At 33.6% G+C, this 24,867-nt stretch overlaps 1 protein-coding gene across 1 annotated transcript in view; it reads left to right on the forward strand.

The window, feature by feature from the left end:
* The first annotated feature begins 1,609 nt into the window (after positions 1 to 1,609).
* The window catches only part of LOC130675029 (pancreatic lipase-related protein 2-like), a 33,609-nt gene continuing 10,351 nt past the window's right edge, over positions 1,610 to 24,867 (forward strand). Inside the window, exons 1-2 of the mRNA XM_057480484.1 lie at positions 1,610 to 1,728; positions 7,764 to 7,820. Coding sequence (XP_057336467.1) covers positions 1,610 to 1,728; positions 7,764 to 7,820 — 176 coding nt within the window. The remainder of the gene's footprint in view (positions 1,729 to 7,763; positions 7,821 to 24,867) is intronic.

Raw genomic sequence — 24,867 nt, forward strand, 5'->3', positions numbered from 1 at the left:
TATCATATTCATTTTACCTATAAAATTAGCATCCTGAAATAGAGTTCTAATTTGGGGTCCATTAAAAATTCCCTCTTTTAATTTGGCATCACTTATCGCCGGAAACTTTTCTCTCAAGTACTGACAACAATCACCATCCTTGTCCAGAGCTTTGACATATTGTTTTATGAGACCTAGTTTGATGTGAAGTGGCGGTAGCAGATAGTTTGAAGGCTGAATTAATGGTTTTCGTATTACATTATGAGTACCGACATTTAATTGCACTCTCGTAGGCCATTCTTTTTTCACATAGTGATTCTTTCTGTCTCTGCTATCCCACAAACATAGATAGCAAGGATATTTCGTGAATCCTGATTGTTGGCCTAAAAGAAGTGTTGCGATTTTGAGATCCCCGCAACTTTGCCATTGGTTTTCTGAATACTTTATCTTATCCAATACAATTCCCAAATTTTCATAGATCTCTTTACTCTCTAAAAATGAATCAGTGAAAATCACTTTAAATTAGTGAATATTCACTGGTAACCAGCTATAAGTATACCACTGGTTGAATTAGTGGTATACTTATAGCTGTAAAAATAGTGACTATCCACTGTTGCGCGAGAATTTCACTAATTCATTTTTAGAGAGTAAGCTTCGTCGAATGGGCTATTGGAATTGGCGCTAATATGTTTCCAATGTGAAGCAATACAGCTTTGAGACTTCTAGTTGATGAATCTATAAAGAGTCTCCACTCATCGTCTTTATAGATATTAGGTTTTATTTCATCAACCAAACCTTTAACATTGGAACAGTACACCACCGAGTTCTCATCGTCCTTTGTGAAAAACTTCCGGAACTCCTCTTCTCTATTCCGATAAAAGTAAGCCGTCACCTTTTTAGCTAACAAATTTCCATTTTTTAGTCTTGATGCCAGTAATTCAGCTCCATCCTTAGGCAAATTTAAATCTCGTGTGAGATCATTTAGTTCTTCCCGACTAAATGTTTCAGGGTCTTTCGTTTTCCCATCTGGCATGAAATCTTCATCTTCGGGATTTTCATTTTCAGAAATTTCTTCTTCCTCTTCTTTCTCCATTGGCTCTTCTTCTTTTTCTACTTCCATCTCTTCAAGAGCTTCGGTTTCGTCAACAATAACTGTTTTCTGTGGCTTAACAGCTGATGAAACATTGGTGTACTGTATTTTACTTCTATTCGACGAAGTAAAACCGGCAATTTCAGTCATACAGAAGTAACAGTTATGCGAACTAGTTGGTGAAGTCCAGATCATGGGAATTGTAAATTTCAAGTTTTCTCTGTTTTTGGTTTTTTCTTATCGTGTCAACATAACATTACATTGACCACAAACAAAGTGTGGGACCCAGACAGAATCCAAATTTGTAGTTTGCTAAGCTTCTTGTCGAGAAGCAATTCCCATCTATGCAATAAGAGTCCTGATCTACTTTGTTACGTTTGTGGGGGGTTTGAGCCGGTAAAAAACCGCAGAACGTTTTCAGATAGATTAAAACAAAATTATGAAGAATGCTTTTGCATTCAAACTACAAATTTGGATTCTGCTTGGGTCCCAGAATTAGTCGAAGAATTAGTGACAAATTACAAAAATTTAGGATGCTTAATGAATCTAAAATTACACTTCCTAGATTCTCACATCGACCACTTTCCTGAGAATCTTGGGGATTACAGTGAAGAACAGGGAGAACGTTTTCATCAAGACATAAGTGAAATGGAGACTAGGTATCAAGGAAATTGGAATATCAACATGATGGCAGACTATTGCTGAACACTCAAAAGAGATATACCAAAAGAAAGAGAAATCCACTCCGTAGATCATTTGAAAATAAAAGAGTTCGATACCACCGGAAAACAGTTTAAAAGTTGGGAAAATCATTCTTCTAATTCTGTTTATACGTCATTTTCATAGATTTTACAATTTTTTTGCATTTTCAGCTTTTAATCTTGTATTGTGTTAATAAAAAATTCAAGAAATTTATTTAATTGTGTTCAAAAGATTTTTTTCCATTTTTTCAGTAGTAATTTTCTGCTATTTTATCGATTTTTGATAATTTATTACAATTTTTTTAAATTTAAAACGGTTTATGATTTAAGTACGATTGAAATTAGTACTTAACAGATCAAAATACATGAAAATTATTTGCCTTAGATCTCAAAATTTTTTTTCTTGTCAAAACATCGAATTTTCGCTATTTTTGGGGGTTTTTTGCAATTTACTCGAAATTGAAAGCTGGACGGCCTAAAGTGACTCGAAATTCACATTCAGCGGGTCGAAAAACATGCCCGTAGATAGATAGCGTTCGGTGTACAGACAATTTTTTTTTGTGTGCCGGTGTTTTCAATGTAAAAGACTTAAGAGAAAAATTTGCTGGGAGAATATATACACAGAAAAAAAGATTTACTTGGTTCAAGTAAAATATTTTCTTCAAAATTTTATTCTTGAATGAAGAAAAAATCGTTTCTTGTTTTTAGAAAAGTTTCTTGCTTTAAGAAATTTTTTTTTTGTTGTTTTAATAAATTTGCATTTCGTTTTGAGAAGTTTTTCTTGTTTTAAAAAAATGTTCTTTTTTCGAGAAAATTTAATTTCTGGATCTAATTGATTTGATCTTCATCATAGAAAATGTTCTTCTCTCAAGAAAATTCAGTCTCTTGCTCCAAAATCTTTATGTTTTGTTCCAAGAAAATGTTCTCCTCTTAAGAAAATTTAGTTTCTTGCTTTAAAATGTTTTTATTTTGTTTCAAGAAAATGTTCTTCTCTGAAGAAAATTTAATTTCTTGCTCCAAAATGTTTTTATTTTGTTTCAAGAAAATGTTCTCCTCTCAAGAAAATTGCGTCTCTTACTCCAAAATGTTTTTATCTTGTCGTTAAAAAAAAATGTCTTGAGTTAATACGAAAATGTTTTTAAACTAAGAAAAATAACTTTATAAATCATGAGAAAACTTTCTTGGACCAATAAATTTTTTTTGTCGCAATCAAAAATATAATTTCAGTTAAGAAATAAATCTCTTCAGTTGAGTAAAGAAATTTATTGAGCTAAGAAGCTTTTTATTTTTTATCGAAAAAATTATTTTTCGATTTCAATATTATTAACAATAATGTGAAGCAGATAAATACTTAATTAGAGGCATTTTATCAGAGGATAGAACATTTTCTCTATGAGTTATATATTGTAACAAATTGAGAAAAACAATTATCGCTTAACGCACACAGAAAAAAAAAATCTTGACCGAAGAAAATTTTTCTTCAACCAAGAAATTTTTCAGCGAGTGGAATGAAAACCAGAAATTTCTTGAACGAAGTGAAATAATTTCTTGAATTTTAAATCTTCAATTAAGAAAAAAAATTCTTAAGCCAATACATCTTTCATACTTGGTCCAATAATAGAATTACTTGTTTGAAATACTTGCATTTTTTAGCATAATAAATATTTTTTTTAACCTGAGTATGTTACTTACTTAAACCAAGAAATGAAATTATTTAGTTTGAGAAAATTATACACTTAATTAAAGAACTATAATGTTTTGAAACAATAAACGGTACGAGCTCGAACTAAAAATAAAGGGAGTTGGTTTAAATAATTTAAACTCTTGGTTTGAGTATAGTGTACTTTCTCTGACCAATCACACGAAAAATCTCAAACCAAGATTACTAGAGTCTCAAGCCAAGAAAGTTTTCTCTTGGATTTTCACTCATAGGTGCTCCCTTCTTCGCAGCCTAAGGACTGAATACTCCCCACTCTCTCTCTTTCTCACACTAGCGTAGCAAATGGATTTTAAGTCCACCTTTTTATTTTAAATAAATTAAAAATTAAATAACCAAATTATATTATTACAATAAATTAATTAATTAATGTAATTACATAATATTGAATAATTTCTCAATTTTTTTTGTAATTAAATTTGTTTTTTTTTTTAAACTTTTTTATTTTTATGTCGAAATTCATTTATGAACGATTCATACGATCCGTTCAGTATTTTAGTCAAACGTCAGAACTAACATTTTTCTAAATTATTGGCGATAATATTTGTAATATTAATTCTGTGGTTAGGATTTAAAAATGTGACTGACCATAAGCCAGTGTGGCTCAGTATATGTGGGCAAAGTAAACATAGCCTAGCAAAGGCTGGGATGGCTTAGTTGGTAAAGCTCTCGCGTGACGCCGAATCGATCTGGGTTCGATTCCTCTGTTAAACAATAATTGTTTTTTCTCAATTTGTTTTAAATATTTAACTTATTGCGAAACTTGCCTATCCCTTATATTTGCTTCTGATATAGTATTTATTTGCTTCACAGCATTGTTGATAATATTTAAACAAAAAAAAAATTGTTCAATAAAAACATGAAAAAAAATCGGTCTGTCAGTTGACCCTGCGGGCCAGCCCTAAAACTTCCCGCTGTTTTCGAGCTCGTTGAGCTCGAAAACATTATTGTGAATACATTTTCGAGCTCTTCGAGCTCGCAAATACTTTTGTATGCCATTGTTTTGTAAAAAACCATTTTTTAGCATTTCTTTCTCCCATGATATCTCGCGAACGAATTAACCGATTTTGATGGTTGAGGCGGCAATCGACGTGTTTTATCAAGTTCTAAAGCTGATCAAATTTTAAAATCGATTTATCGAGTCGTTTTTGAGAAATTTCGAAAAAACCTAAAAAAAATTGTTTTTTTAATTCTTTCGTCAACGGTTTCTCTTGAACGAATGAACCGATTTTGATGGTTGAGGTGGCATTCGACGCGGCTTAGAGAGTTTTAGAGCTGATTAGATTTTGGAATAAATCCATCGAGCAAATTAAAAGTTATCCAAATAAAACATTTTCGAAAAAATTTTATTTTTGAAATATCTCTGAACGCACCCTACCGATTAAGTTCAAATTTTTACGGCATCAAGACATTAACAAGCCACGTCGAATGACATCTCAACGATCAAAATCGGTTCATCCGTTCAAGAGTTATGAATATTTACATACATACATACGTACGTACGTACGTACGTACGTACGAACGTACGTACGTACGTACGTACACACATACATACACTCGGACATCATCGTGAAATTAGTCAGGATAGCTTCCTAGGACCTCGAAACGTCGACATCTGATGGAAATTCGATTTTCGTAAATCGGACCGAAACCAATAACTTCCCGAATTTTTGAAAATTTACAATTTTCTTAGCGGGAAGTTAAAAAAAAAAATAAAATTTTTTAGCTCGATAAATTTATTTGCTTAACTAAAGAAATTAATTTCTTGGCTGAAAATTTTTTTTTTGTTTGCGACAAAAAAAAATTTCTTGGCCCAAGAAAGTTTCTTCTTGGTTTAAAAAATTTTTTTTCTTAGTACAAAAATTTTTTTTTTTAGCTCAAGACATTGTTTCTTGACTCGATAAGGTAACAGTCTTTGGACAAGAAAAAAATTTCTCGAGTTAAGAACAAACGTTCTTTGCCCGAGAAAAATAATGCTTTAAACCAAGAACAAACTTTCTTGGGCCAAGAAAGTTTGTTCTTGGTTTAAAACATTATTTTTTATGGTTCAAAAACTTTTTCGTTTCAGCTCAATAAATTTTTTCTCGACTTAAAAACGTAACAATTTTCAGCCAAAAAAAAAATTAGTTCAATTGAAAAAAAAATCATCTCGAACCAAAAAAAAAATTTTTGAGACCAAGAAAGTTTTTTCTTGGTTTAAGGAATTTATGTTTCAGACTAAGAAAATTATGTCTTCCGTGAAGGAAATAATTTCTTGATCCAAATAATTTTTTTACTTCAATAAAGTAAGAAATTTCGCTTGGTTCAAGAAAAAAATTTCGAAGACATTTTATTTCTTGGTTCAAGATTTCCTTTTTTTCTGTGCAGGAATCGAACCCAGATCGATTCGGCGTCGCGCGAGAGCTTTACCAACTAAGCCATCCCAGCCTCTGCCAAGTTACGTTTCTTTTGCCTACATCTATTAACCCACACTGTCTTTGCAGTCAGTCATATTTTTCAATCTTAAACACAGAATTTAAAATAAAAAGATTTTTGACAATAATTTGGAAAAATGTTACATTTTAGCAAAATACTGAACAGATTATATGAATTTTTCATAAAACAATTTCGATCGAAATTTTAATATTCTTATATCGATATAAGAATATTAAAATTTTTAATAAAAAAAAATTCGGTTAGAAAAAAAATTATAAATTTATTTAATTATATAAATTAGTTAACTTATTTTAAATAATATAATTCAATTATTTAATTTTAATTTATTTCGATAAAAAATGTGGACTCGGTATCAATTTACTATGCTAGTGCGAGAAAGAGAGAGTAAGTTAGAATTCATTTCTTAAGAACAAAATTTTCTTCAGCCAAGAAAATTTACTCTATGCTCAAGTCGTTCATACAGCTTGTCTAGAGAAACTATATTACCAACAGAAGAACAGAATTTTGTTGGTACAACGAATTTATTTTTTTCAATCAAAAGATATTGTTGTTGAATGAAGTAAATTAAGCTTCTTGTTTTAAAAAAAAAATTATTTATCTTAATAAATGTATTAACTTCGGATAAATAAGTTCACTTTTAATACAAGTAAATAGCAAATCTTGGATAAATAAAATTTTTCTTGAATTGAGAAAATCAAGTATCTTGAATTAATAAATAAGTATTTTAATTCAATCGTAAAAGAGTTTTGACTTAAGAAATGATTTATTGACGTAAGATTTAAAATTCAAGTAAATTTAATACTTGCTCGAAGAAAATTCTGGCCTTCTTTCTTTGACCCAAAAATTTTCTTGACTCAAGAAAATTTATATTCAGCCAAGATAGTTTTTTTTTCTGTGTATATATATATATATATATATATATATATATATATATATATATATATATATATATATATATATATATATATATATATATATATATTGTGACGTGACATTGCCGAAGAGATGGAGTTGAAGGTTGAGTAAGTGTGAGTCTGTGTGATAGTGAGAGAAAAAGTGAGTATGTGTGTCGAGTTGAGTGTAATAGATGGTGAGCCGAGCATATGGAGTATAAGTGTGTATGGTAAGTTAAGTGTGCGATAGAGTACGTGTACGGTATGTGGTATGTTTTGGAGTGTCTGTGTGGTAGAGCGTGGATTTGACGGGGGAGATCTAGCTGTGTCGCGGATAGTGGCCAAGATAACGTGCCTCCCAACCAGTGATGACGACTAGGCCTAGGCTTAGCCCTCGGGGTTGACATGTTGATCACGGAGGTGCGACTGAGATGTCGCCGCCCCTTCGTGTTGGTACCCGGAGTTAGCTGGGGTATGTTTACGTTTATTTGGGGGATGGCAGGCCTCGTTTGCGATGTTCGAGGAAGCCAAGAATTCGCTAACTTCGGACATTACGGGGAGTGACAGTACGGAAAGGCCCGTGAGTCCACGGCTTGTATGCTTGTGAAGGTAAAAATGGATGGAGAAGCGAGAATGTGAGATTGAAAGAGAAGGAGTAGAGCGAGCGAGTTAGAGTGGGAGATTATTGTGTAACAGTTGTGCAACTACCGTTTAGTAAGTAAGTTGCGATTTGGTGTCACTTGTGTACGAGTCGACCCAGTAGTCGAGTTTGGAGTCTTGAAGTAAGCGGTGGTGAGTCGGAAAGTCGCCAAGGTGGACCTCGACCGCAACCGGGGACTGTTGTTGTTTTGGAGCTTGTGGCTCTGTGTATTGTGCTCTTGGAGCCGTTTGTCGTGATAGTTGTCGTAAATTACCGCATTGTTTATTTTATTTTGTATTTTATCTAGTAGTGTATTAAGTTTTGTGATCCGTCATCGTCGAGAGGTTCCCGATGTTGTATTCAGGTATTTATTTGCGTGATAGACCGAGAGTACTAGACCGCGGGCCTTTTGGGCCCTCCGCGTCACTCTCGTGTCATCTTCATGGTATTTTTATTTGGTTTTGTGTTGTTCTTTTATTTTATTTTGATTTTAATTTAATTAATCGGCTTCTTCCGCGTCAAAAAACCGCGACCCTCTCTCCACAACCTAGCATACTGAGCGCACCAGGACATGCCGCTACCACTGTTCATGACTCTCATCTCCAAAGGATTTAGATATTAGGTTTTAATTTACGTGTATGTTTAGACCGGTTGCCGATACCGGAGAAATAAAAGTCGGCTGGCGCCCGTCAGGATTTGGAGGAGATGAGAGGGATGATCGGTTAATTTAAGTTTTGAGTTATTGAGTAATTACATTGAGTAAAGTTTTGAGTAATTATTGGGTTTAATTGAGTATAAGAGAATCTTACGTTACAAAATATATATATATATATATATATATATTAGGGTGGCTCATTTGAAACGACTATTTTTTTTTTTTGCTCCATTGACGGAATATTGTTCTAGACATAAAAAAAAAATTTTCCACAAAATTTGAGCCCTTAATTTTAATTTTAAGAACTCGCTAATTGAATTTGAAATTTTCCCATTCATTTAGCATGTAAAGTGGAGGTTTTTTTTTTTAATTATCTATAGCTCTGCTGCATTTCACGTTTTTTTACTGTCCATAGGCAGAAGTTGTAGGGGAACCTTTATACTTCAAAAGTTCCTACAGTGAAATTTATGTGACTGGAACGGGGTCAGAGTTAAAAAATGTAAAAGTCGATTTTTATCGATTTTTGGGTATTTTTTGAGTTTTCCGTAGAAAATATTGTAGTTACCGAAAAAAAGTAAATAACAAATTTGTAGGAAATTAAATTTGCTACAAAAAAGGTCCTTTAAGCCAAGGCTGTAAAGTCTGTTGTTTCTGAAATAAATTGAATTATACATATGAAAATTCAAGATATCTTAGCAGAATATGGTTTGTTAAATTAATAATTTAATTTTCATTTATTAAATGTTTTTTTTGGACATCATATTATTTTTTCATGAAAATATAACTGAAAAAAAAATTTATCTATATGGGGCATTCCACGCCAAATCGGACGGTTTCAAAAATTGATTTTTCCGATTTTCTTCAATTTTTGGTATTTTTTAGTACCCCTCAAAAAAGGCTTCCCGGTAAAGATTTTGAGATCTTTTTGATTAATGGTTCAAAAAATATCGAATTTTCAAAAAAAACCGCTCTTTTTATGCTTTTTTGATCATAACTTTCGTAATAATGGTCGAAATTCAATGTTTTTTTATTCAAAATTTTCGATTTTTCAAAATTAAAAAAAATTTTTTTTTTGCTATAAATTATCATCAGTACCGATTTTTGACATTGTACACTTGTTTTTCTTGCATATTATAAATTAATTTCGATATTTTTTCGTTCTGAGTAGGGATTTAAAAGCAGTAAGTAAAAGTTAATGCTATTTATAAGCTGTTATAATAAATACTTTTATTTTTTAAAAAGCAACTATTTCGAAGCAAAAGAAACATTTGCTATACAATACAGCTAAGATCATTACAGGAGCTCCAAAATTTCATATAATTATTCGAAAAAGCGACGATACTGTATCACAAACGTTTTTAATTATTTCCGTGTTCTTTCGAAAATTTTACATTAACGATTGTTTTATGAACTAGAGCACTCCTTAGTGAATATAGCTTCGTCGCTTTTTCGAATAATTAGATGAAATTTTGGAACACGGTTGAAAACTTAAAATTCAAAAATCTCGATCAAAAACATTTCGTATATTTGTTATGCATTTTTGTCTGTAAAGGCCAACTAAAAACGAAAATTTTGAATAAAAAAACATTGAATTTCGACCATTATTACGAAAGTTATGATCAAAAAACCATAAAAAGAGCGGTTTTTTTTGAAAATTCGATATTTTTTGAACCATTAATCAAAAAGATCTCAAAATTTACTGGGAAGCCTCTTTTGAAGGGTACTAAAAAATACCAAAAATTGAAGAAAATCGGAAAAATCAATTTTTGAAACCGTCCGATTTGGCGTGGAATGCCCCATATAGATAAATTTTTTTTTCAGTTATATTTTCATGAAAAAATAACATGATGTCCAAAAATAACATTTAATAAATGAAAATTAAATTATTAATTTAACAAACCATATTCTGCTAAGATATCTTGAATTTTCATATGCATAATTCAATTTATTTCAGAAACAACAGATTTTACAGCCTTGGCTTAAAGGACCTTTTTTGTAGCAAATTTAATTTCCTACAAATTTGTCATTTACTTTTTTTCGGTAACTACAATATTTTCTACGAAAAACTCAAAAAATACCCAAAAATCGATAAAAATCGACTTTTACATTTTTTAACTCTGACCCCGTTCCTGTCACATAAATTTCACTGTAGGAACTTTTGAAGTATAAAGGTTCCCCTACAACTTCTGCCTATGGACAGTAAAAAAACGTGAAATGCAGCAGAGCTATAGATAATTAAAAAAAAAAACCTCCACCTTACATGCTAAATGAATGGGAAAATTTCAAATTCAATTAGCGAGTTCTTAAAATTAAAATTAAGGGCTCAAATTTTGTGGAAAATTTTTTTTTTATGTCTAGAACAATATTCCGTCAATGGAACAAAAAAAAAAAAATAGTCGTTTCAAATGAGCCACCCTAATATATATATATATATATATATATATATATAAATGGAGGAGGAGAAAGTCACTGGTGCTAAGCAGCAGTGGAAGTAGTTCAGTGCTCGCCACTAGATCGCACCCAACCTCCTGTGCTGTCCCTGGTTAGATAGATATTTTAGAGTTGTTATATTCTATACTTGAAAACAATTCTGGCTTGGGTAATTCTCTGTTATTTGACAGTGTGACAAGCGCCTGTTTCAATGGTCATATAGTAGATGCTATATTACATTATGACAACAATGTGATATATTTTTAATTTCTTGAATAGTTGATTTTTACAATCCTGAAAAATAACCCAACTAGAAATATTTAGTTGCACCCACTTGGGAACCAATTGGGTTGCCCAATGGGGACCCTACATTGGGATGTAACGCAGAAACGTACTTGGGCCCCGATCGGGCAATCACTATAGGTTCCCAATTGGGTAAGACCTACGTAATCCCAAACGTGCGATCCCTATTAAAAAAATATTAAATTGCAAAAAAAAAATAAAATAATTTTAATTAGATCCGAAATGTAATCTATTGTATTAGAAGCGTTACTTAGAGGAATTATATATGATTGTGACTGATGAAAAAATCCCGATGACTGCTGGGCTCGAACCTGCATCCTTTTGATCTATAGTCTTTGATGCTATCCATTGCGCTGACCCACGTGTGCGATCGCGTGAGTGTAAATAGTATATTTATCATAATACTAAAGAATAACTTGGAGAAATAAAAAATCCGTGATGCAACAATTGACGTACTCTTTGTATAAATATATTATTGTTCTGTACTTTGTTTAATCTTTAGCCAGTAAACAAAATTTAAAAAAAAAATTAAAAAATTTTACGATCAAAATTATACTAGAAAAAATTGAAAAGAGAAGAGGGAGGGACACAAAACAGAATATCCTATTCAGAAGAAGTGAAAATCAATTTGATTTGAAAATTAAATAAATTTGATAAAATGAAATTATTTATAAACAATTTAGATTAATAAAAAAGAAATTTTAACATAAACATTGTGTACGAGTGTAAAAACCAAATTTCTTTTATTATCAAATTTTTGAAAAAAAAAATTTTCAATAACAAATTTTGAGCATTTCAGATTATATGTGAATCATAAAAGTTATTAAAATAATAATAATTTTTGCATTGGGATATCCCAATAAGATCCCAACTGGGTCCCGATGTGGCAAAACCAATGAAAGTTATTTATTTTTGCATTGGGCTATCCCAACGAGTTCCCAATTAGGTCCCACTTAGGAAAAACTGATGCTGGGTAGGTGATTTTAGCGTTGGGATATTCCAACAAGTTCCCGATCGGGTTCCGACTGGGGGAGCCCTACTGGGCATGCCACAGCGATTCCCAATTGGGGTCCAATATATGTATTGGGACAATTTCTAGTCGGGAAAATACGTTTCAGGTAATGAAATATAGGGATTTTTGTATTCAATAAATAAATCGTTTATTTGAGAAACCCCATGAGTCATGTTTTTTATGAAATTGGGTTTTTTGCATTTTTGGGTTCTTTGGATGTCCCTCCATAGAAATCAATCAAAATATGCATCAAATCAGCGTTTAAAACAAAATTAACGGGGTGACAGCAATTTCGTGTAAATGAAAAACCCCATAAATCAATGACTCAAATAAACATATGCAGTTTTAGTTTTACAAAAATAATTTTTTTTTAACTTCCCGCTGAGAAAATCGACGATTTTCAAAAAATTCGGGAAGTTATTGATACGATTTTCAAAAATCGGGTTTTCATCATATGTCAACATTTGAAGGTGCGAAGGTGCGAGGATGCTATTCAGACATTTTCAGAGTGATGTCTGTAGGTGTGTGTGTGTGTGTGCGTGTGTGTGTGTGTGTGTGTGTGTGTGTGTGTGTGTGGATGGATCTAAAATTTTCAGAAAATTTTAGATCATTTAGTCAAATAGACTCTAAGATATTCAAGGAATACGAAAAAAAAAAAAAAGTTTTTTTCCGTTTTTTTTTTTTGATATTTTGAAAACTGTCGGATCGATCAATTCCAAAATCTAATCAGCTCTAGAACTCGATAAAAGCTTTCGATTGCCTCAATAACGTCTTAATCGGATAATCTGTTCGAAAGATATCGTCGACGAAAGAAATAGTAGAAAACGGTTTTGCGAATATCGTCGAAATGACTGAACCAATCATTCACAAAATGTTATCAGCTCTAAACTTCAATAAAACGCGATGATTGCCACCTCATACGTCTCAATCGGATAATTCGTTCGAGAGATATCGTCGACGACAGATTGAGAAAAAATCGTTTTTTTTTTTTCGTTTTTCGTGAATATTTCGAAAACTATCGAATCGATCAATTCCAAAATCTAATCAGCTCTAGAACTCGATAAAAGCATTTGTTTGCTGCCAAAAACGTCCCAATCAGATAATCCGTTCGAGAGAAGTTGTTGACGGAACAATAAATGTAAAATCTATATCTGCTTTTTTCGTTGAATAACATCATAATTACTGAACAATATTACTCAAAACTAATGTATTCTTCTTTATATAAGTCATTGAAAGTGACTGCTTAAAAATCATCATGTTCGCTCGTATGAAGATATTCTTACACGATATAGATACAACGTATAACGTAAATACTTATTTTTGAGCTAAGTATTGAACATAATTGTGAATAAATATATAAAAAACGCTCATTCAATAATTATTTTGGATTCTAAATGTTTAAACTTTAATACCTGGGGAAAAAGGTTTAGACCTGACTATATATAATTATATCTGATCAGATCTGACAAAGCAAATCCGACCAGATCTTTAAGTTGTCTCTATCTGACGAGATGTGGCCAGATGTGATCAGATATAATTATATGTGGTCAGATCTGAACTTTTTTTCCTGGGATCCTTATTAAAAGAAATATTAAATAGCAAAAAAAAAGAAAGTTTTAATTCGATCTGCAATGTAATCCAATGTATTAGGAACGTTACTCAGACGGATTATACATGATTATGATTTATGAAAAAATCCCGGTCGCTGCTGGCCTCGAACCTGCATCCTCCCGATTTAAAGTCTTTGATGCTATCCACTGCGCTGACTCACGTATGCGATCACGTGAGTGTAAATAACTATAGATATGAACTATTGTCAATAGAAATTTAATGTATGTACGATTGTATCTGAGCAGATATAATAAGATCTGATTATATTAAAAGTTGTATTTAAATTAGATATAGTTATATCTGATCAGATCTTACAAGATATACGCCGATTAGACTAGATATAATCATGTCTGATATTGTATCTTGCCCAGATCTAATTATATCTAATTAGAACTGACTAGATATAAACGGTGGTTGGCTAGTTATAATGAGATCTGATCGTATCTAAATATAAGATCTGCCAAGATATAATTATATCTGATCAGATATAATTATATCTGGTCAGATCTAAATCATTTTCCTCGGGTATAAAACGTAACCCTTTTGAGCTTGAAAAGCTTATAAAAAAGGGAAACAAAGGTATTTTCGAGCTCTAAGAGCGGGAAGTTTAGGGGCTGGCCTGCAGGGCCAACCGATGCCCAGATTTTTTCTATTTAAAATTCGCGCTTTTTGGGAAATTAATTTCAAATGTTGGTTTATTGTTGACTGTTATAGGACTAATTAAAATCTTTAAATTAATTATAATTTTTTGTAACTTCTGAGTTTCATAGTTCAAATACATATTTAATACTTCATTTTATCAGTGTAATAAATGATTTGAGTGGAAACATTTAAAAAACACAATAATTTTATAACTTTTTTCTGCGTTTGGTTAAGAAACCTCATAAGTCAATTAACTTTAAATAATTTTTTTAAGTAGTTTCATTTAAAAAAATCGGTCTATAAGTTGACCCTGCGGGCCAGCCCCAAAACTTCCCGCTGTTTTCGAGCTCGTTGAGCTCGAAAACACTATTGTCAATACATTTTCGAGCTCTTCGAGCTCGCAAATACTTTTGTCTGTTATTGTTTTGTAAAAAACCATTTTTTAGCATTTCTTTCTCCCACGATATCTCGCAAACGAATTAACCGATTTTGATGGTTGAGGCGGCAATCGACGCGTTTTGTCAAGTTCTAAAGCTGATCAAATTTTGGATTCGATTTATCGAGTCGTTTTTGTGATATTTCAGGAAAAATAAAAAAATTTTTTTTTTTTAATTCTTTCGACAACGGTTTCTCTTGAACCAATGAACCGATTTTGATGGTTGAGGTGGCATTCGACGCGGCTTATAAAGCTCTAGAGCCCAGTCCATTTTGCAATCAATCTATCCAGCACATTAAAAGTTATAAAAAAAAAACATTTTTGAAAAAATTTTATTTTTGGAATATCTCTGAACGAGCCCTACCGATCAAGCTCAATTTTCTCTCGGCTTCAAGATATTGTCAATCCGCGTCGAATGACACCTTAAAGTTCAAAATCGGTTCATCCGTTCAAAAGATACAGGTATTTACATACGTACGTACGTACATACATACATACATACATACACTCGGACATCATCGTGAAATTAGTCAGAATAGCTTTCTAGGACCTCAAAACGTCGACATCTGATGAAAATTCGATTTTCGTAAATCGGACGGAAACCAATAACTTCCCGAATTTTTGACAATTTACAATTTTCTCAGCGGGAAGTTAAAAATCTGTCTATCGGTTGACCCTGCGGGCCAGCCCCAAAACTTCCCGCTGTTTTCGAGCTCAAGAAGCTCGAAAACATTGTTGTGGGTATATTTTCGAGCTCTTCGAGCTCGAACATACTATTGTATCCTATTCTTTTCGAGAAAAAACCGTTTTTAGCATTTCTTTCTCCCACGAATCGACCGATTTCGATAGTTGAAGTGGCAATCGACGTGTTTTATTGAGTTCTAGAGCTGATCAAATTTTAAAATTGTTTGGTTAAGTCGTTTTAAAGATATTCGCAAAAAACCGTTTTTTGACATTTCTTTTGCCCGCGATATCTCACGAACGAATGAACCGATTTTGATGGTTGAGGCGGCAATCGACGCGTTTTATTGAGTTCTAGAGCTGATTAGATTTTGAAGTCGATCGTTCGAGTCGTTTCTGAGAAATCAATAAAAAACTAAAAAAAAAAAAATTTTTTTCCGTAATTCGCCAATATTTTCGAATCTACTTAATCAAATGATCTGAAATTTTCAGAAAAGTTGATGGCCAACAAGCTCTTTCGATTGCCGCCTTAACCATCTAAATCAGTTCATTAGTTAAAAAGTTATAAGCCGGTCACACACACACACACACACACATATATACATATACATACATACATACAGACACTCGGACTTCATTCTAAAAATAGTCAGAATAGCTTCCTAGGACCTCAAAATGTCGACATCTGATGAAATTTCGATTTTCGCAAATCGGGGTGAAAACAATAACTTCCCAATTTTTCGAAAATCGTCGATTTTCTTAGCGGGAAGTTAAAAATAAATTTTTCTTGTTGGAACTTTTTTCAGAGACGCTAACATTATTGTATTCAATTATTTATTTATTATTTTGATATCAAGTTTTTCCAAAAAAATGTTTTTTGTGTTTCCTGAAAAATTTCGTTTTCTTGACTTACGGGGTTTCTCAAATAAACGATTCAAATGCTCTTGAATATTCTAAAAATAACATATTTCGGTAAATTTTTTTTTCTTCAGTATTCATTTACTCTGAATACCCTCTTGTTTGAGTATATTGTAATGGGTGCACTTATTATATTAATTGAATTTGTGGTCTCAATACAATAAGTGTCCCACACATGTGCAAAACTTAAGGTGTCTTGCAAACCTGTCTAGCTGAACTCAGTATCTCCAGGTGAGGGTAAACCCCGACTGGACCACGCAGTGAATTAAAATATGAAGAGAGAATTCTTATACCTAACTTATCAGGAAGGTTGTGATAAATGAAATTTATATGTCAAATTTAAATATAAAACAATGGCATTTATTTGACGAAGCCGCTTTACAGATAATTAATGAGATAAACAATAACCAAAATGACGGATGACACTGACTCGACTAATTTTATAAACAACAATGTGACTCTACTGACTCTAACAAATTGACTCGACTACTTTAACAAACAACGACTCCTCAATTAATAAACTATTATTTAACAAATGAATAGTTAACCCGACAATAAAACAAACGAGCTCACTTACTCCAACAATTTCCAATCTTAACCAGTCCTTCTTATTCCAACGGTCCTTTTCCTCCAAGACCAAAACCATAACCAGTCCTTCCTTCCAAGTCCACCAAACCGTTCCAATCCTTTCCCATCGACCAGATCCAATCCACAATAATTATTATATAAATAACCGTTAAATAAACTCAAATTAACTTAATTAAAGAAATAAGCTTCCACGAGCCGTGGGCTTATATGCTCTTGGCCCATTTTAAATGATGACTAGCAGCACGTGTAGTAGTAGTAGTAGCAGATAGAAACTTTGTGGAAACCAAGATGTTAGTGGTAGTTGATAGAAAGGCACGTCCGTCCACGGCGGTTGCTGCGAGCCAAGAGACCGATAGCTCGTCGTCTCTGGCCCTCGTACCTCTCCACTCAGGTTGACCAACCCCTAAAATAAAATGTCGGGACTCGACCGTAGCGACCCCGGCGCATCAGTGACTGTATTTTCTTCAGTTGTTGATATTTGTTGAAGAAGGAGGGCGGATCTTTTGGCGCGAGTCGAAATTATATTTAAAATGTAATGTGGAAGGATTCCACCCCGTTACAATATATTCACTCTGATTCCACTCTGGAATCGCTCGGGTATCAGTTTGTATTTACTGTGGGTGCATAACGGTGTCAGTATGTATCCACTCTGGAAACTTTCTGGAAACACTTTGGATTTACTCCGTATCCGCTCTGGAAATACTCTGGGTTCACTTTCAAAAAAAATCTGTCTATCGGTTGACCCTGCGGGCCAGCCCCAAAACTTCCCGCTGTTTTCGAGCTTCTCGAGCTCGAAAATACTTTTGTGTGCCATTGTTTTCGAAAAAAACCGATATTAGCATTTCTTTCTTCCACGATATTTCAGGAACGAATTGACCGATTTTGATGGTTGAGGCGGCAATCGGCGTATTTTATTGAGTTCTAGAGGTGATAAAATTTTGAAATTGTTTGGTTCAGTTGTTTCGAAGATATTCGCAAAAAACCGTTTTTTACCATTTCTTTCGCCCGCGATAACTCTCGAACGAATACTCCGATTGAGATGGCTAAGGCGGCAATCGACGCGTTTTATCAAGTTCTAGAGCTGATTAGATTTTGAAGTTGATCGTATAAGTCGTTTCTAAGAAATCAATACAAAACTAAAAAAAAAAAATGTTTTTTTTCGTAATTCGCCAATATTTTCGAGTCTACTTGATCAAATGATCTGAAATTTTCAGAAAAGTTGATGGCCAACAAGCTCTTTCGATTGCTGCCTTAACCATCCAAATCGGTTCATTAGTTAAAAAGTTATAGACCGGTCACACACATACATACACACATACACACACACACACACACACACACACACACACACACACACACACACACACACACACACACACACACACACACACACACACACACACACACACACACACACACACACACACACACACACACACACACACACACACACACACACACACACACACACACACACATAGAGACACTCGGACATCATTCTGAAAATAGTCAGAATAGCTTCCTAGGACCTCAAAACGTCGACATCTGATGAAATTTCGATTTTCGCGAATCGGAGGGAAAACAATAACTTCCCAATTTTTCGAAAATCGTCGATTTTCTTAGCGGGAAGTTAAAAAAGCACAAGAACGTTTTGGACATACCCATACAGAGCACGGTGATCGGTCGATCATCGGGCTATGATAGCCGTTCGATCCTCGAGCATCGGCTGAGGATCGGAATATGTATAGGAACAAGACTCGCTGGGCATCGGATGTTAACATCAGCGCGAGGCTGCTGATTGAGCATCGGCCGAGGATAGTAACCGAGTATCGGCCGAGGATAGGATACGAGGATAATCCTATAGTACTCTGATAGCCAAGTTGGAGAGAAACTGACGTGAAACTACAGCCGCATCTGGACACCACGTTGCCCGCAAAAGTTGATACTTCTAAAGTTAATCGACACTTTCTGAGAAAGTTGGTGGCAAAAGTTAGAAATTCAATAAGTTGACGGTAAATTGCCTCGCATTTTCTCAAGAAACCTGCATTCCAGTTGCGGCTCCATACTGATGTCAACTATCTTAGAAAGTAGTGGTAACTTGTAGCCAAAAGTTGCAAATGCTAAAGTTGTTGACAGCTTGTCGTCAAGTTGGTCGCAAACTAATGAATACCAACTTTTGTACGAGAAACCCTGGTTATCAGGGTAGCTGCCTAGGATCGGCTCTTCCTAGTAATTTTGTCTCAGCCAAGGATATTGACCGACCAAAATTTAGTATCTAAAATACTTGAAATAAATGATTAAAAAAATTTAATTTAGTAATTAAAATACTCCAATTAAATAATAAAAAATCACATCTAGTAGTTAAAATACTCAAGTTCAATAATTAAAAATTGAAGATTATTAGTATTTAAAATACTCGTGATCGATATTTAAATATTTTAATTTAGCATTTAAAATACTTAAATTCAATAATTAAAAGATTAAGCGAGCACGCCGAAGGCGTGCGAAGTTTGATCGTAATTATACAACGAGCCTCATTCGAAGAGAGTAAATATATTTAAATAGATTTATTAACCATGTAGTTACCTCAATGTTCGCTAGAGTGCACAACTGTTTGGAGAAATTCAAAAAACATCGGTCTCTCTGGCTGCATCCATCTTGGACTTTCATATTTTAGAGTAAGCTAGGAAGTATGAAGAGAAAATTTTGGATCCTTTGACTTATTTTCATCGAGTTGGGTGACCAAAGGACATCTTTGTGGGTGGGAAGTTAATCTCTTCGAACGAGGCTCGTTGTATAATAACGATTAAACTTCGCACGCCGAAGGCGTGCGAAGTTTATTCTTTTAATTATGCAACAAGCCTCGTTCGAAGAGATTAAATATATTTAAATAGATTTATTAACCATGTAGCGGTTTAGAGATATTGTCTAAAAGATTTTCTCTACATTTTCCTTTTTTTTTTTTTATTAAGAAATTTTTGATAAATAGTAAAAAATAATACTTAAGTAGAAGGAACTGAACAGTTATATGACATAATATTGGTATTCAAATTTTAACCCTTTTTTTTTTTTTTTTTTTGTTATTGCTCCAAAACTGCTCTTGCAAAGCTTTGGTTATCTGTCTCAATGGGTCGATTATAAACTCTTGCAAACATCTCAGACCCTTTGGACCAACCTGCAGTCCTCCTTATAGACTCTAAATTTACACCTTTAAAAAAGGCAGCTGAGGTGGCTGCATGCCTTGTAGAGTGTCCCGTGAAAGTGATGGTATCTATTCCACTCTTTCCTAAAACTATCTTCAATCACCTACTGATTGTTTAGCTGGTGACAGCCCTGTAAGGTTTTTTTGGTCGAAATGAAAAGGTTTTCAATGTCTCCCCGAGAGGCCTCTGACTTTTTAATATAAAACTTCAAGGTTGAGGCCGCACACAACTCTGGACTTTGCATAAAAAAAGGTACAACCAGAAAAGGCTGGAGACGTCCAGGTTTTGATGTCTTTATTAAACTTGGAATTTTTATTTCCAAAGCATTCTTCTTCTCTGTGATATCGTGGATCTTTATGCTTGCTAAGGTCTGTGCTCTATGAGCACTACATAATGCTAGAAGCATCACTAGCTTTAACAGTGTCACTGTTGACAATTCCTCCAAAGGGAACAATTCTGCTAGGTATTTTAATACTTTTGATACATCCCAAGTAGCAGCATACTTAGGAGTTGCAGGGTTTAATTTAAATGCTCCTTTTATAAACCTTGATATTAGTGGATCGGCTCCTACCTTATCCTTGTCTAACAATGAAACTGCTGACCTCAATGTGTTTAACCACGAGTATGAAACTCCTTCTTTTTGCTTAACCGTTAAGAACCGTAAAAGAGCGCTGTTGTTTGGTTCCAAAGGGTCTAGCTTGTCTTGCCCGCAGAATTCACACCACTGCTGCAAAGTAGAGTGATATTGTTTCATGGTAGAAGGTTCAGTGAGGCCAAAATTATTTCTGCGGATTCTTCTGGGCAGCCTCTCTTGATGAAGGCTTGCCTGATAATAGTCCTGCTATTAGCTCTAACGAGGCTGCTCTTGGGTGTTGTTTTTTCCTGCAAGGTGATAACAATAAATTAGTGTTAGGCTTTAAGTGCAATGGATTTCCTACTACGAGCTCGAGAAAGAGCGGATACCAGGCTTGATTCGGTCAATTTGGAACAACCATTATACCAGATGCTCTTTTCAATTTTATCTTGTGTAAAACTCTAAAGATTAATGCAATCGGCGGAAACGCATAGAAAAATCTGTCTGACCATTTTATTGTTAACGCATCTATCTCAACCGCACTGGCATCTGGAAATCGAGAGCAAAAATTACTGCATTTCTTGTTAGCTCCTGTTGCAAACAAATCTATCTCTGGAAGACCAAAACTATTGATAATCCTCTCAAATGCGTAATTAGCTAACTCCCATTCTGTATTATCGTTAGCGCTAGTCTCGACAGACAATCAGCTTCTACATTTTCCTCTGAGGGGATGTAGGAAGCAAATAGAACAATGTCTCTTCTCTCAGCCCATTGCCAGATTTCCCTAGTCAAGTTGTTAAAATTCTGATACCTAGTACCACCCATTTTGTTAATGTATGCAATAGCCGTCGTATTATCTATTCTTAACAAAATTTGTTCATTAGCTACATCCGCAGCTAATGATTCTAATGCTAGTTTAACCACATACAGCTCCTTATAGTTAATATGCCGGCGCTCTTGGTCTCCTATCCAAAAGCCATGTATATTATTTATACCGTCAGTAGCTCGCCATCCTGTATCTGACGCGTCCGTAAAAATTGTCTTACCAAACTCTACCTTCTTAATTTTACTACTTCCTACTTTTAATTTTTCTATCCACCAATGTAAATCTTGGAGTAGGTATTCTGGAATAGTCACATTCACGTCGTAGTCAAAGTTGTTTCTTGCCAGATTTATGCTCTTAAAACCTTTTAGGGGCCTCAAGTATAGCCAACCGTAATCTATACCTGGGCAGGCTGCCACTAATTTCCCAAATAGCTCCGATAAGTCTCTGATCAAATGTATTCTTTTAGATATAAACTCAGTCAATAATCTACTCAAATGCACTCGCTTGTCTACTTTCAATTCAACCAGTTGTTTCTCTGAGTCTAACGTGAAGCCTAGGAAGTTACATCTTGTTTCTGGATTTAGTTTACTTTTCTTTTTATTTATCAAGAATCCTAGAGATTCTAATAACTTAGTCGTGGCCCTGACGTTCTCATCACATTTTTCTTTTGACTCCTCTACACATAATATATCGTCTGAATATTGAGACAATGTGAATTGTCATCTTCTCCCTCAGCCTTGCGGTTCCCATTTTTCCCCGTCTCGTTGCCGTCTAAAACCACCTAAAGCTAGAGTCATAGTGCTATGGTCACATGACTAATTATCACCTCAACGCATGACCGTGAGGGGAAGTGGGGAGCAAGCCCAAAAACTCAGCTCTAAGACCCTACGGTGATTGAATTTCACTTCGATCCTGGATCAATTAGCGATAAGACGTATAATTTAGTTTTACTGTCATATACTAGCAATTTATTTGCGACTTTGTTAATACGGATAACTACTTTGTAAATCGGGAAATTAACTTGCGTTATAGTTGTATTACTGGCAATTCTCTTGCGATATACTTTACTGTCCAAGTTTACTGATTATTATAAACAAAGTTAGTTAAATTAAATATTACTGTACGTTACCGGCGATATACTCGCGATATGAAATTATACTGTGCCACGCATCTGTCTACATTATATCCAGCGCTTGCACTTTCTTGTAAGTAATTTTTATTATTATAATTGGCAATAAACAATCATTGCAATTGTTAATCATTCACTGTATCCATTATCTGTTCATCCTATTTATTTCCTATTTTACTAGTAAGATTATCGAATAGTCTAACAAAATAAATATTAATTAAGTTACAAATAGTAATTTGACCATCAATAAGAATATCCTATAATTTTATAAGCCGTGAGGTAAATTGATAAGTTTTAACATGCGTTGCCGAGTTTGAATAAGTGCGGGTCTTTGCTTTGCAAGAACCCCAGCCCACTGCTCTGTCCAAGTAAAATAAAATTTGTTAGAGGCCAGCCTAAGCCAGGGTTCAACCCGCGAATTCTGGTGGCTGCTGGTAAAAATCGCGAAGACGAAAAGCGATTTGTCTCAATATATATATATATATATATAAAGTAAGACGGCGCTCGCATATATATATATATATATATATGCATATATGAATATATATATATAAATATATATATATATTCATATATGCATATATATATATAGATATGCGAGCGCCGTCTTACCTCTAGTGTAAGCGCGGGCAACCATCCTCCATCTTTTTTTTTTTTTTTTTTGGTGACAACTAACCGCCAACAAGTTAAAAACGTATTTAAGAAAATTTTAATTTACCTTTTGAATTATCTGTTTCTTTAGTATTATTTGATAAATCCAATATTTCTACATCTGAACCATCATTTAATTCACCATCACTATCTGAGTTAGCCAGCGATGGATCGCCTTCATCATCCATGGCGTCTAATCTTTTAGCCGCCATGTCACTTTCCTCTCTCAATCTCTTGGTTATTATGTCAATCGATCTACCACTTTTCCTCTTCGACATTATGCATAAAACTTTGTAACAAAGTTTTAGTCCAGCGATCTTTAGATATTTCCTTTGTTTTATTAATTTTATTACCTTTTAACCCGTCAGCACTCCCGTTATGAGCATTTTGCTCACAGGACACTATTCAACTTATAGGATGTCGCTGTCACGCAAGCGAGACACTAAAAATTACGGGAGTGCTGACGGGTTAATAATTTAGTGTAAACTCACGATGCTCACTCTAGCGCACAACAAAGAGATATAAAAGTCCAAGATGGATGCAGCCAGAGAGACCGATGTTTTTCGAATTTCTCTAAACAGTTGTGCACTCTAGCGAACATTGAGGTAACTACATGGTTAATAAATCTATTTAAATGTATTTAATCTCGAGAACGAGGCTCGTTGTATAATTATATATTTTAATTTATTATTTAAATCACTAAAGTATAATAATTAAAAATTTTCATTTGGTATTTGAACAACTTAAGTTCAGAAATTAAAAATTCATATTTAGTAATTACAATACTTAAGTATAATAATCCAGAGACACGGTAGTGTCTCGCGCCAAGTACACGGTCCAACACATGTATATGTGTGAGTGTGTAGCGCGAGCCTACCTGTCTCTTTTCTCGAGTCGGAGTGGTGTTTTATGGTTATGTATTAAATTTTTTTTAATTAAAATTTAAACACGGCTTATTTCTGTTTTTTCTAAATATTTGTGTCTCACTCAGACTTTATTAACTGAATGTTATCACATTTTATTATTATTTATCTCATAAAATATAAAAAACGTTAGCATATACTATAGTACCTTAAAATTTGAGATTTGAGAAATTTTTTCCATCTATAATTTATGCTTATTTATTACCGTCTTAGAATAAATAGTTTTAAGAAGGAGCACGATTGACTCAACATCGAAGTATTTAAAATCTGTCTTGATTTTTAGCACTAGAGAGCGCTTTCATTATCCCACCAAAAACAGATTCTCTGTAAAAAATCGCGCCAAGTACACGTTCAACACTTTTTATGAATGGAAAAAATTTACTTTACAAAAAGCTATAAAATCTTGAAAACACCAAGTAACTGGTAGCATTGAAAATCATGAGAAAAATCTCAATCAAAATATATAATAAAAAAAAAATGATCCGAATGTACTTGGTGTGCGTTTAAACAATAAATTTTCTTGTTATCGTTATTTGTCTGCAGTTTACTAAAATTCAGAATCGATCACAGGAATTGACTGTAAAATCAAGCGTGTAGTCAGAATTTAAACACTTACCGAAAAACATTGAAATGCGGTGAGCAAGCTATAGAAATTTAACACGCCATTAAACGTGTATCAAATGACTACAAAAAAAATATAGTTAGCGTATGACAAACATGGGATACATACCATGTGTGTTAAAATAATACACTTACTTACAGAGTGGATTTGCAGTGAATTACTTCACTCAATCAAATTGTGATGCACACCAAGTACATTCGGATCATT

This window comes from Microplitis mediator, chromosome 9 (genome assembly GCF_029852145.1).
Source record: "Microplitis mediator isolate UGA2020A chromosome 9, iyMicMedi2.1, whole genome shotgun sequence".
Taxonomy (NCBI): Eukaryota; Metazoa; Arthropoda; class Insecta; order Hymenoptera; family Braconidae; genus Microplitis; species Microplitis mediator.